General features: G+C 51.1%; 1 protein-coding gene across 1 annotated transcript in view; it reads left to right on the top strand.

Moving 5' to 3' along the window:
- VAV2 (vav guanine nucleotide exchange factor 2) overlaps positions 1-14,193 on the top strand; it is a 150,689-nt gene that overhangs the window by 108,453 nt on the left and 28,043 nt on the right. Inside the window, 2 exon segments of the mRNA XM_050907813.1 lie at positions 4,344-4,412; positions 13,747-13,849. Coding sequence (XP_050763770.1) covers positions 4,344-4,412; positions 13,747-13,849 — 172 coding nt within the window.

Below are 14,193 nucleotides of genomic sequence, written 5' to 3'. Positions count from 1 at the left end.
TCCCCGCAGAGAGGATTACTGCAGGGGAGCGCGTGGGGGCGGCTGATAAGGATACGGCATGGGATGGATCATGGGCTAACCCGAGTGACCGCTGAGAGCAAGGGAGGGGTTTTGCATTAGGTGCCTCACAAAATATTCATTGATTATCCCCCTGTGTGATGTACTCTGGCTGCGGACTGCCTCTGCCTTTCCTTGCGAGAGCACGTCGCGTTTGCAGGGCGCCGTGTGCTGTGCGTGTGCAAGCTCTCCAACCCAGAAAGTAGCCTAAATGTTTTGTAAGATCAAGGGGGTGCTTTGCATCGCGTGTCGAGAATGATCGTGTGCTGTAAGTCTTGTCCTCAAGAAGAGAAGCTCGCTCTAAACTCTATAACAAATTACTTGGTCTTTCCTTCTCTTTTAGGCTCTAAAACAAACACATCAGATTGATCCTACTTTTGTTCTTTTCTTTGATCTCTGGAAGCAATGCTGTTGAAAGCTGTGGAGTTTGTCTGTGAGAAGTCTACTCTGGGAGGTTTATTATCTCTAAGAGCCTGTTCCAGCGGTGTTTGATGTTGCTGGGGCTTTTGCTCTTCATCTGATGAGAGGGATCGGGCTTGCTGCAGCCCAGGCGCGGGCTGGGAGGATAAATGGCTCAGCAGGTGGTTTTTCGTGACGGTGGAGTAAAAAACAGTCTGGTGCTTAAGTAATGGTATTAAATAAGAGACATTTTCAGATGAATTTAAATGAACTGGGATCTCTGCAAACCTGTTGGGTTTCAGTGGACTCGAAGTACTTTACTCATTGCTGTTGGGCATTCCCAGCTATAGCATTTAATACTATGTGTGAAGTTGCAATGCACCTGGAGATCTGTAAGAATTTCCCAGGGAATCAGTAGCTTTTAGACCCCTTGACTTCCAGTGTTTCTGCTCTTTTTTAAAAAAATAATGACGTACAAACTGGTCCCAAACAACGCGGTTGCTCTTGAGGAGCTCATGGCTGGAGAACAAGCAGCACCATCGCCCACCCAGATGGAGATGCTTCTCCCTGCATGGTTGGGGCCAAGCTGATAATCTGCATGAAGGTGTCTAAATGCAAGTCCTGTGCTGGACCTGGATGTGCACAAGGGAAACCCCGGTGAGAAACGCCGGGTTGAAAGTTCACCCAGTTGGCTTTTCTTAGAGTTGCCTTGACGTGGATCTGGCGGGGCAGGAGCGAGGGCAGGGCTCTCCTCCCCCTGGCCTCTCCCCACCACATCAGATCTGTTTCTGCAGCCAGCTCAAGTGGAAAACGTCGCCGCAAGATGAGCCCGGCCCGCGGCGGGGAGCCACGAAGGTGATCTGATGGGAAGCAGCAAAACTAGCAACATGGGGAATAATTGATGGAACAGGGCTGGGGTGGGCAGTTAACCCCGCGCCTCCTGCCAGCACCACCCTGACCCCCGGTGCCAGTGCGAGTCTAGGTAGAAAAGTGTTTAATATGTTTTTCTATAGCTGGCTGCTGGAGGTTCATCCTCATCGGCTCGTTGCTGGAGGATTAATTCTTCCTGTGTTCATGGAAGAAAAATAATGTAAATGGATATGTAAGAGAACTTAAGCCAAAAGTAGGGAGATATTTTAAATAATGGCCATAATTAGTAGGGCTAAATTAAATTACGTTGTTGCACATAGGGCTTTAGGAGAAGAGCAAGGACCATTTGGGGAAGAGCTGCCCAAAGCCCGTGGCACGGTCGCAGCCCTGGGTGACTTGTCCTGCAGTCTGGGGGCTGGCACCCTGTTTTGGAGAAGGGGAGAGGAGCTGCGGGGAGATGGCAGCTTCGCTCCTGCAGTGGTGACGTGGGGACACGGGGAGCCTCTCTGGAGCCGCTTGTGGCGTGGGCAGCTGGGGAGAGAGGCGCGAACAAAGGGCAAACCCAAGGCTTTCTCCAAAAAGGCGTCCTTCAGCTCCAGATTTTAGATGGTCCGTTTAGTAATCCTCTCCTCGGTGTGACTTTCCTTCTAATTGCATTCTGTGCATCCTTATTTAGCCATTAGCTGCTATTGCGGAGATACAGGTTATTAATTCTTCCCCTGCCCTGACTTTCACTCCGGTGCTTTACCGACGGTCAAGGTGAAGCTGGGAGGGCTGACGGAGCAGCTGTCTCCATGAAACTCTCATTAGAAAATATTTTTCTCTCTTTGCTGTCTCCTTGTCTTACATGGGGGGTTTATCACAGGAGCTGATTACACCTCAAGCGCAGATTTATGGTTGGAAATCTGTGCTTGTGATTTTAATATTCTTTATGGTTCTTTTACTTCTTTTTTTCTGGCATGGTGAGCACTGGAGAAGGAAATAGAGATTAAGAGCAGAAGGTGTATGTAAAAGAAAGGAGGTTGTGCCTTGTGGTAGATTTTTAAATTATTATTATTTTAACAAGTGGTGTTTAAACAGAGGTCACCTCCAATTTCTCCTTTCTTGCCGGAGCTGTGCAGGATGGTGTAGCCCTGCGGTAGCGGCTGCCGTACCCCCTTGCCCCTTGGGGCTGAAGTCGGAGACCGGTTCCCGTGATCGGCTCAGCCACGTGCAGGAGGAGCTGGTGGCTTTTTTGTCTACGCTTCACGTGGCTTTGGTATTCGTCACTCATCCCCAGGGGACAGCAGGGGAGAGGAAACGCACGCAGACACGCACGTTTTGTAAAGATCCTGAGTGCCTCCTGGTCTCTCACTGCACCTTTATGCTTTGAAGCTTCTCTCCAAGATGGGCTTTCCCCGACATCTCGCAAACGCGTGGGCAGCTGTTTGTGCCAGATGTTGGGGTGTTGGGACGATCACCCAATGGCACCTGCCTTGCAATGAGACTATGAGAGCAGGCACAGCCCCATCTGCTCTTCCCACCCATCGCTCTCCTCCCTCCCACGTTGCCGCTTTGCACGTGGGCATGGGTTGGACGTGCCAACCTTGGGTGCTCTTTGGTTCCCATGGGTTTGCATCTTACGCAGAGGCACGGCAGCCCTGATAGCCGGTGGAGCATGAAATCATCCCGCTCTGTGGCTGGGGTCACCGCGGCTCTTTTCCCTCCTGGCCTCACCACCTGGTTGTGGTTTTAATTGAACTCGCTGCAGGTTTGAGCACTATTTCAAAACACTTGGTCTGAAGCTGCTCGCCAAAGGAAGGGTGAAGTATAGCAGAGGAGGGAAGGCAAATTAATGCTAGAGACAGGATCCAAAAATAGCACATTCGGGGGCTAGCCAGGCCGTGTATTAAATCTTTCAGGAGAGGCAATGTATTGTGAAACAGGGAGGGTGGGAGGGAAGAGGAGGAAATTGCTCTCGGGGGCAGTTGAAAGTTCACATGTATCCAGTTTTGCTCCCCCACAGCATCAGCGTCCCATCCCGTGCAGCTCTCAGCCTGGGGACCCCCGGCTGCCTTCGCTGCGATGCCCCCGGGGGACGGACTGAGCTGCAGCCCGTGTTCCCTGTGCTCTGGCTGGAGCAAGGCTTGCTGTGACCGCGGGGAGCCCCAGCCCGACGTAGCCGTAGTCACAAGGTGCATCCAGCCCCAGCAGAGCCGTAGACCACCATGGCCCCGTGCCAGCAATAATACATTGCGTTTAATTAAAGCAGTATTTTTCATCTCCTTCATACATTATTTGGTTATTACTTCAGAATGAGCCAAGGAATTCTTGCTTTCCCCCCGCTCCCTCCCTTTCTCTTTTAATCTGCTTTCTCCCCCCTTCCTTTTGCCCTTTTGGTGTCCTTTCCCTCATCCCCAGGGTTTTAACTTTTGTCAGCTATCACAAAGTTGTTAAGATGAGGAAGCCCAGGTTTTGTAAGGACTCATTCATTCTGGTGGGATCGACTGCTTGCAGCAGTGGGAGACGCCGATAGGATGTGACTCGGTGTGCCCCAGCCGTTACCCGGCCGAGCGGGGCAGGAGCTCGCGGGTAGAAAGGCTCCATCACGAGTGGAGGAGAGGGTGTTTCTCTGTCTCAACGAGTCCAACACCGGACTCGAATTAGATTTCTACCGAGTCGTTTGTGCCGCACCAGCACAGCGGGGAGCGGCGGCTCAGACACGGGGTCTCAGAGATGCTGTTAAGACGACGCAGCTCCTCACTTCAGTGCTCAGATGGTGCCCTGCGGTGAACCAGCCTCACCACCTGGTTTCTTGTCCTGCCGTGCCAGCGCTGCCCGCGGGAAGCAGCGGAGATGATGTTGTCCTGGGAGCTAATGCCTCAATAGGAAAAAATGTATTTGCAATGAATATTTTGTTCCGAAACACCCTCTGCTCGATGGGGTGCTTGGGGCTGGGCTGAGTTCAGTTGGGGCTGCAGGGGATCTGCTGCGAGGGGTGAGATACCGATAACGCTGTCATTCCTCTCCTTCCCCAGGCCCTTCCCGTCGGAGGAGACCACGGAAAATGATGACGACGTATATCGGAGCTTGGAGGAGCTGGCGGAGTGAGTGGCCTCGCCTTCTCACGGGGAGGGGACACGAAAAGGGAAAAGTTGCAATGTCATTCCAGCAAAGTCGGATAAAATTTGACAGCGGGGCTCGGAGAGCCGGGCCGGCTGCTTTGATCGTCTTGCCAGGAGATTTTTGTGCTCTTACAATAGTCCATCTTTTCCCTTGTAGAGCCCTGGGAGACATCACTTTTAATCGGGTTGAGTTTACGAGTGGCTCGGTGGGGGGTGAAGAGGGCCAAGCCCACGGGGAGCCCCTCCGCCCGCTAAATCCCCTCATTAGCTGCAAAACCCTGAGAAGTAATTCATCATCTGAGCCGACCGAAGCTGAGCCACTCGCTGGGACTGGGGTACCCATTGCTAACTCAGCTCTGGACCCCCTCCCATGGCATTTTTGGGACTGCGTGGGTGCTGGCACACGGGTCTGAATCCCCCGTGGATTTTTGGACCACGCCAGCCGGCCCCAGGGCGGTCCCTCGCAGGGGACCCATCCTGCCTGTCGCTGGTGGTGCGGTGGGATGCAAGGTGATGCTGCTGGGGTTTCTGTGTCTGTATTTATCTGGGTCTCTGTTGTCTGTGTTTTGCTGCCCGTGGTGATGATGTAACGGCCTTTTAAAAGCAACCTTGAAGTACAATGTATACGGTGAAATGCGGGCACTATCGGAATTCGATGGCAGCGTTCCTGTCAGCCAGGGTTTTACTTATGAAGTGCAGTCTGTTTCATATGGAGGGAAAGTCTGTATGGGTGGATATGTGGCTTTATACAGTTAAATATTATTGTTCCACAACATAAATAATAAGACTCCTTAATCCAATGAGTTCCTTATGGCTTCAGTTATTACAAAAGTAAATCATAAATTACTAGTCAAGGGAACGGAGTACCCTGGAATCCCCCGCTCGCGGTTTGCTCCCAGCAGCTGCAGTTTAATAAAATTTTAACTTATAAAGGGAACCTTTCAAGAATAACATTTTTCCCCCCCTCTCCTAAAGTTCTCGAAATCCCTTTAATCCTGGGTTTTAAAATTCCTGATTCTCACACATAGGCGTGCTTTTAATTGGAGAAAGATTTGCGTGTGAACTCGCACACAAGTGCTGGTGGGGATGGCAGCCCTCTCCTAGAAATGGGGGTTTCGGCACGGTGCGCTCGGAGCTCGGAGCAGGTTATTCGGTGTTGAAGATGGGTTCCCAGCTTTAACTGCTCTGCTGCCGGCGGTGCAGCTCCCGCAGGGTGTCCGGGTGGAAGCTTCCCAAACTGTTCCTCGGACCTTTGCTAGTGGCTGCGAGTTGGTACCTCTGTGAGAGGGGCTTAGATGCCCAAGTCCTGTGCTCAGATGACTTAGAGGTTTATCTCTTATTGATCACCCTGTTCTGTCCCAGATTGTCTCAAATTTTTGACTTTCCCTTTTTTCCTATTCTTTGCAAAATCGTCTTCTTTACATCCTTAGTTAGGACCACTGGGGAAGGGCATGTGTAAATCAGCATGGGGATATTGCACAAATGCCTTCATCCAGATCTGCGCTCCCAGTGCCAGCCAGGTTGTGCATGGAAGCACAACCTATGAAACGGAGATGTAATTCACCCGTAACTGTAAAAATCCCAGAAATGCCCCAGAGAGCCCCTTCGCATGAGTGTTGCCGCTCCCGCTGCCTGGAGACACATCAGCAATAGTCCCCCTTTCTCCCTTTGACAAGGAGCGTCTCTCCGTGCTTGACAAGGAAACTTTCATTGGAAATTTGCCGGTCACAATGGTGCATACTGGGCACCGATGCTGGGCGCTGGCAAACGACGGGACCGCATGAGAAAGCTCTTTCTTAGCTGCTGCCGATCTCCAAACAGCTGAACAAGGGTGTCATTCACGAGCTGGGAATGATTCAGTCCATCCAGCATCTTTGCATTTAATATTGCTGATGATCCAGCAGCCTTGGGAAGATCCGAGTACATCCGAAATGCTTTATTGGAGGCGAGGAAATGATTTTCACAGCAAGCAGTGAAGTGACCCAACGCGTGGAAGGAACCGCTACCAAACAGCACAACCAGGCGCAGCAATCCTCCATTTTGCAGGAGAGACCCCTCCATCTCTGGGTGTTTTTTCCACGTTAACTTGCTACGTCTGTGTAGCTATCTGAGTGATTATTTTTGCCCTTTGGATCATTTTGGAGGGATGCACAGTCCTGTCCATAAAACCACTATGAAACGTGCCGCTGGAAGGGCCCAGCCTGCCGGCCCCGCTGGCCTCGAAGGGCTGGGGTGCAGGTGAGGAGGGACAACCCTGGTGGGCTCGGCACCGCCAAGTCACCCCCCGGGAGAGAGGAGTCTCCCAAAGGGACCTCTCTTTGGGTGTTGTGCTGCTGGGATAAAAAGCTCAGGATAAATATTGAACTGGTTCAAGCAAGATGGTTTGGGGGCTGGTACAAGTGGTTTTTTGGAGAATTGTCAAAATGCTTCATTTCAACCTTAAGTACTTAAACGGAGCGGTTTGGTGTTCCCCATCTGAGATTTTGGGTGAATTCCTGTTCTGCAAAGCATTCAAAATACAAACATATTTGTGATGGAGGTGCAGATTGGGAAGCAGAAGGAACTAGGTTTTGTCCCCTTTGTCCCCACGATGCTCTAAAGAGCGAGGATCTTCATCCCGGCGGGCAGCGAGGTCTCTCCCGGCGTGGAGGAGCCGCGGCAGCCGGGAACAAAAGCCAGCGCCAGGGCTGGGAGCAGATCAATGGCAGCACCACGAGGGCCATTTCCGTGCGCTGCAGAAAGAAGCTGGCTGCGTGCAAGCGCGGGGTGGCCGCGAGGTGCTGGTGCATATAAAGGATGTTCATGCCTTGATGAACCCATTGTGCTTTCACCTTTGGGGTATCGCAGAGATTATGCTAGGCTGCATGAAGCTTCCCCAGCGCTGGGTCAGCCATCCAGCAGATCAAGGCAGATAATTGCCTGGAAACAGCTATTTATTTAAAAAAAAAAAAAAAAAGGCAAAACCCCCAAAACAAAAGAACAATTGGTGATGGAAAGGGGAGGGGAAACTGAAAGGGTATCAGGGGAGCTAGAAGGTTCTCAAATTCCCTGTCCTCAGCCCGCCGGCCCCTCAGTTTGCTTTGCCATCGGCCAGATGGCAGCCTGCAGAGAGCCTGGGCAGATGGCGAGGGCTGGCCAGTTTGCAAGTGGTGCCTGATCGATACTGGGAGGAGCAGTAAAGGGACGTTTGTCCTCTGCTACCTGATTTATTTCAGCATGCCCTAATGCCAGACCCTTGAGCAGCAGGCGGTTTGGGGGGAGTTTGCCCAGGAAGCGAGCAGGGCTTTGCAAGGGCAACATGCAGGCGCGTTCGCTGGAGCCTGCCCCCAAAACTCCAAGCGACCCTTGTCCTGAGGAAGCTCCCGTGGCTCTGCAGGGATGTGAGCCACTGCCTCCTGCATGGCTATGGCTGCTGGCCACTGACGGCAGTAGGCAGATAGCCACCTTACTGCTCAGCATCTTCCCCACCGACCGCTTTTCCATCTCTCTTGATGGCTGTTTCAGCTGCCCCAAACCATTCTGGTACTTCTGAGGTTATACTTAACATTTAACCTAAATTTTCTCTGCTGCCACTTAAGCCCTCTCCAGTTATTTTGTCTCATTAAATTTATGAGACCAATTAATCCTGATCCTCTGTACAGCACCAGAACCTTCTTTATCGTGAACCTTCCCCACTTCATGGCACTGTCCCTCTGTGCTGGCACAAAGCCCAGCTCGGGTGGATTACACGTCGGGTGGGGTTTGGGTTGTTTGGTAGCTGTTTGAAGAATTCAGAGTCAGGCAGAAGTGCTGTGAATGATTTGACATGAAACATTTAATTTGCATAACTTTTACCTCCTTTTTTCCTTTAAAAGTGAATTGCTTTGAGGGGAGAAGTTGTAATTTTGCAAAAAGGACAAAGGAAGTTTTTTAAGCAAAGCAGCTCCCTGCCAAACCCTGTGCTGGAGCCGGTGTGTGCCCCCAGGGGGGCTTCGTCTGCAAGTCGGTGTCCCCAGCTCTTGTTCCGAGCTGCAGCTCACTGTGGATTTATCCCCAACAAAAGTGTTGGGGATAGTGGTGTATTTCCAAACCTTTCATTGTGGAGAAGGAGAGTTGCAGAAGATCTCCTGCCTGGCCTCAATTTCTCAAGCGATGCAACTCGTTTGGGCCCAGGCTCTGCCAACAACCTGTCTCCTGCCAAGAGCTTCTTGCTGAAGTTTCTCCTACTTCTTTCACTGCTGTCACCAGCATTGCCTCATCATATCTTCCAAAATAGTGATGTGATCAGCAGAATTTCTCAAGTGCATTAAAAAAAGTAATGAATAGAGGAGCCGAGGTTGAGATGATAAGTTAGCTGCCACTTTTCTCATTATTTTTGCTGCATTGGAAAAACCACGTACACCAGCCAGTTAAATAAATGGCTCCGTGGTAAAAGGCACTCGAGCCATAGCACTTCTAAACGTGACTTTTCTTGTTTGTCACCAGTAAAGGTTTTTATATGTCCTGCTTGTGCCATCTCTAGGATCACATTAGTTGCTATAACTGTGTGAGGCTCATTCTCAGGATTATAATGTTCCACTTTGAATGGGGAACATAAGACCTGAGTAGAATAGATGGCAAAAGGCTTCTCTTGCTATTTCCAGATGCATGTCTCCGTCCAAGTACAATCTGGCTAATTAAAACCCTGCAAGATCTCGAGTCCAACGACTGCACATCTTGCACTCCTTCACCCTGAAACCTAAGCCTGCCAGATGTGCTGCCAGTATAGGACTCTGCTTGTCCTCGTCTGACGGAGACCGTGAATGAGGGGGTTGGTCGGATGAACTGTCTATTTATAGCTGTAAGTGCAGAGTAAGAATGAGAAAGTGGAGGATTACTGGGGCGAACTGGAGCCTCACAGCTGCTGGGCAGCTGTCTCAGGGACCCTGCAAATGCACTTCCAGTCTGGACCTGGCGGTGGCTCTGAGGTCTCCTGGCTCTTAACCTTAGCCACAGGCTGGAAATTTGGGTTTGTCTTTTGGTTGTCTTATTTTAGCTCCTTCTCCCTCCTCCTCCTTTTTCTTTTGCTCTTCCTGGTGGTTCTGGCTCTTTCATCAGTGGAGCGAAAGCAGCGCCGTGGTTTGGACAAGGTTTTGGCTTGGTGGGTTTGCCCTGAGGCTTGGGCTCATCCTTGAATTCTTGAGGATGGTACAAAACCATCAACTTCCCGGAGCCCCTGAGCAGCTTTTATGGTTGAAGAGGTCCTTCAGTGGCCCTCAAGACCCTGAGAGCTTCCCCACTTACCCTCTTCATCCATGGTGTCCCTGCAAACGTGATGTGCAGCATTCCTTTAGCGTAGTGGACCTGCTGCAGACTATTTATCGGGGCATCATGGGCCATCTGCGTCTGTCCCCTGGTGTGGGCAGTCCAGTCCAGAGCTCGTCTTCTCCCAAAGCCCAAATGCAGACTGTGCCCTCTGTTTTGGCCCAGTGCTGAGCTCTGGAGGGCTGGTTCCCAGTGGTGGAAACAGTGGGACCAGTGCCTTCACCCAGGGCAGTAAGGTTCTTCCACAAACTAACTCAACTTTGGCATCCTATTTGAGGAGATGGCACCTGGAGGTGCCAGGGGTCACAGAGAGACCCTGCCCTTCCCCAGCTCACTCCTTCCATGTCCCTGTTTGTCCCTTACTCCAAGGCAGCAGCCTGGCATCGGTCCTTCTGTTAAGGGAGCTGCTCCTTGGCATGGCTGCTGCCTGCTTAGGAGGGCATTTGCACAGAGCAGGCATTGCCAGGGAGGAAGAGCTCAGCCAAAAGCACTGTTTCTGCCTGAAATTGCCTTAGATATGAAAAGCTTTATTCTTTTTGCTTTGAATGAGCTTTCCTGGCTAGGCAAGATGCTGCCCGCCCAAAGCTGGTTACATCCATCCTAATAACAGTAATTGCAAATGCTGGTGTTAACGCTGAAGCGCGGATGAAATGCCTTTCCTAAACCCAGAGCTGTCAATGAATCTCCTAATCCAGGCAGTAGATCATAGGCTCTGAGACCCACGGGTAACTTGCAGACTCTGCTGCTTTTATTGAAGGAGTAAATTGTTTTTCTTTGTGAAGAACGAGGTGAGGATCTGGCCTTCCTTGCTCAAGTTGTTCAGTCTACAGTGTGACAAGCTTGCTTGGGATGCTGAATTTATTGCCTCCCACAGCAGGAGACTGTGCTAAACACGGAAAATACCTGCCCCGCTTTCCCTCCCCTTATGGCATTTAAAATTTAGTGTGTTCTTGTCCGATGAAAATCAACATGTGCAAAGCAGCGGCATCAACAGCCGTGTGCGCACTGGCAAAGCTCGGCCGCTCACGGGCTGCTCCAGGAGAGGCTAATCTGCACGTTTTACTGCTCTCCATAAAACTGGCAGCCTCTGGTGTTTCTCAGAGATGTACTAGGAATGTGTTTTAATAAATAAGGGTCCGTTGGACAAAGGTATTGTTGTTTTAATACCACCATGGCTGTAGGGTTTAAGCATCTCTAGTGCCTCTCCCCTAAGCTCTGAAATGGAGGTGTCTTTCTAGATGGCCCCAGGACAAGGGCGTTGTCCCTATTTTTTGCCTCAGGCCAGAAATCGGAGATGGGAAGGGCTTGCACTGGTGGTGATGAGCAGGAACGAGCGGAGCAGCAGAGGCTTGGCCCCTTGGTTAGAGCAATGAGAGCATCAAGGTGCTGTCAGGATGTGGCCCCCCGTGATGGGTGCAGTGTTCGTGTCAGATGGCTCTTGGCAGTTCTGTGGGCAAATTTGCTGTGTTCTCCCTCGGGAGGTGTTTCTGCCCCTTTCCTGGTGGCCCAGAGGAGCTCTGGATAGGGCCAGGCTGGGCCAGGTCCATGGGGCACCCCTTCTTCTCCAGGCTCGGTCCAGGCAGTCCATGATTTAGCAAAACTCCTTCAGCATCCCATGCTGCTGCCTGGGTTTCTCACAGCGATGTCCTGGTGTGTGCCTGGCCACGGTCCAGAGCTCGTGGCTCCTTGGTGGGGGACAAAAGGAAGGCTTGTCCAGGCTAAGGCCCTCATGCAGCAGCAGGCTGGGAGCAGGCGGTGCTGGGCTCTGAGGCTTGGACGTGGTGCCTGGATGTGCTTGGGTGCGGGAGAGCAGGTCCGGATGATGCTCAGGATGCGGGGCTTCCTGGGGACACCTCAAGAAGCTTGTCTTCTTCTTCACATAACCCAAAACGGTTGCTGAGTGCTCTCGTAGCTGGTGATGAGCAGCCATCGTGCAAAGCGGGCTCTGCTCTGGCAGCAGCATCAGCCGCGGCACTCGCTATGGTCATATCATACCCAGCCGGGCTCGTGCTCGTGACATTAACCCAACTATACGTTTCCTAACGACCCTTGAGCCAGGGAAATGATGTATGGCAAGACAGCCAGCAATCCGAGAGGTGTGGGCGGGAAGGGAAGATTAATCAGGAACCAGGAGTTACTTGCTCTGGATAAGGAGCGGAGCTGAGAATATAAATATTGGTACAGATAATAACGGTGATGGCAACGCTTGGGAAGGGGAAGATGGATCACCAGCTATTAGTGGGCATTATTACAGCAGCTGCAATGCATCACTCTGGAAGAATGGGACAGATACATTATGCCAGTGTATTTATTTAAAATCCCCAAACTTTTATTAAATAAATCTGTTTTTAAAAATAGAAAGAACTGTATTTAGAAAAGAAATAAAGCCCAGTTTTGCAAACAGATGTGCTCTGCTGCTCCATGCTGTATAATATAGAGCTGTCGAGTGTTACAGTTTGAGCACAGTTTTACACCTAAATATATTGGTATGTAATTAATACCCATGTTGAAAGAGAGCTCGTAAAATATGTGAATGCTGTTTGATATTCCAGCATTTCACACTGTCCTGATCCCATGGGGTTGACTTCAGTGAGAGCCGTTAGCAATCAGCACCTGTAGATCTAAGTGCTAAAATTATTATTGTTAATTGCTATTTATTATGGGTTGAATTTTCAAAAGTGTTCTAAGACTTAAGAGCCCCTGGGGGCATTTGTAAAGGCTCAGATGACAATTAAATACCTAACACCATCACCTTTAAATACAGGTTGGGCACTATGTCTCAGTGATGCCATTGAAGTCTATGCTTGCAGGGGCATCTCCTAAGTGATGTGGCCAGTTCTGAGAATGTGACTTTTTCACTGCTTAATTTCTCTCTGATGTAAATATTATTATTGGCCTCTGCTCAGCGTTGGGGCTGAGCATCACCGAGCTGAACGTCTGGTGAGATTGCCTTATGGGGATCAGGAGGGTCTCCCCCTCCTCTGTTAGAATAAAAATCACCCAGTTGCCCATCAGGGCAGGGATTGGGCTTTGTGGGAGCCAGTGCATCACTCAGAGAAATGGGGTCCAGAGCTTTTAAACCTGGACGTGGTGCCCGTGGCTGGAGGGAGAGCGAGGCCATCGCTGGAGGCGGCTGCCTGGCCCGGGCTGAGCTCTGCCCGTGGCTGGTCCGGGCGTTGCTGCAGGTCCCTGCGCAGCCCGGGGGGTCGGCTTGGCCCCATCACGCTTCCCCCCTCAGCGAGGCAGGGCTGGGATGCTTCTACCTACTGCACGGAGCCATCGGGTGATTATTTAGTATCCGCTTACTGCTTTGAATGGACGTGGGCTCCTACGGCAGTTTGCAGCCCTAATGGGGGCAGGGGGATCATTTTTTTGGCACGAAGGAAGCCTTTTTGTGAGACAAAGCAAAAGAACACCAAGAGTGAGCGCAGTGCCTTAAACGTACCAAAATCTAACCCATCAAAATTTATTCTCTAAGCATGATATAGTTAAAGTCACTGACACAAGAGCTGCTCCTTGTCCTAAAGAGGAGAGGCAGGAGATGAACAGGAGGCTGTGGGCATCTTCGGAGGCAGGTGGAGCTGGACCTGGTCGCATGCGGTGGCTCAGATGGTCCCGCTGGGATGCTTGGCCGTCAGGTCCGTCTCGGCCGGGCCGATTAGCACCGAGCAAAAACTCCGCAGGGGCAGAGCTGGCAGACCGTGGTGGACTGGGCATCACAGGCGCACTTGGCACGGGGCTCGGAGCGGCTTCTTGGCTGCGATCCCCGCTCGTGTCGAGCAGCGTTTCGCCTTTTCCAGCCTCCAGCGAGCGGAAAGAGATGTGCAGTGGGTACCGATCTGGGAAAAACAGAGACTCCTAATGCAAACAGAGAACGTGGACTGAACGTGTCAATGCTGTGGGCCAGGAGGATTTTCTTATTGTCATGGTTATCCTCCCTCCTTGGTGCGAGAGCAGTTGTTGGTTTGCCTGATCAAGTGACAGTGAACGTACCCTCTTTATTATCGCTAAATCGCTCTCCTTCTCGTTCCAGCGAACATGATCTGGGGGAGGATATTTATGACTGCGTCCCCTGTGAAGATGAAGGCGATGATATCTATGAAGATATCATCAGAGTGGAAGTTCAGCAGCCCATGGTAACAATTTATATGCATTTTTAAAGCTACACCTTGATGGGAGGGGAAGGGAGAGGATTCAATTAAATAAATAAGTATCCGCCAGTGACAGGTGATGCTGCAGGGAAGCAAATCGCTTTGCATTGCTCCTCGAAACTGAGCTGCCTCGTGAGAGGTAAAAATAAGCCAAGCTGGGATGGCGCTGGCCCAGAGGGGTTTCTCTGAGGAGTTTCCCAGCCCATCGTGTCGTCTGAAGGAGTTTGGGGAGGAGGAAGGGAAAGGGAGAGCTAATAAGCCTTAAAATATAAGCTAAAAATAGCAATTGCTGCTGAGCCAAGGCAGCGTGTGTCACTTCAGCCCTTTCT

The sequence above is a fragment of the Gymnogyps californianus genome, chromosome 18 (assembly GCF_018139145.2).
Source record: "Gymnogyps californianus isolate 813 chromosome 18, ASM1813914v2, whole genome shotgun sequence".
Classification (NCBI taxonomy): Eukaryota; Metazoa; Chordata; class Aves; order Accipitriformes; family Cathartidae; genus Gymnogyps; species Gymnogyps californianus.
This window is presented reverse-complemented; position numbering and strand designations above follow the sequence as displayed.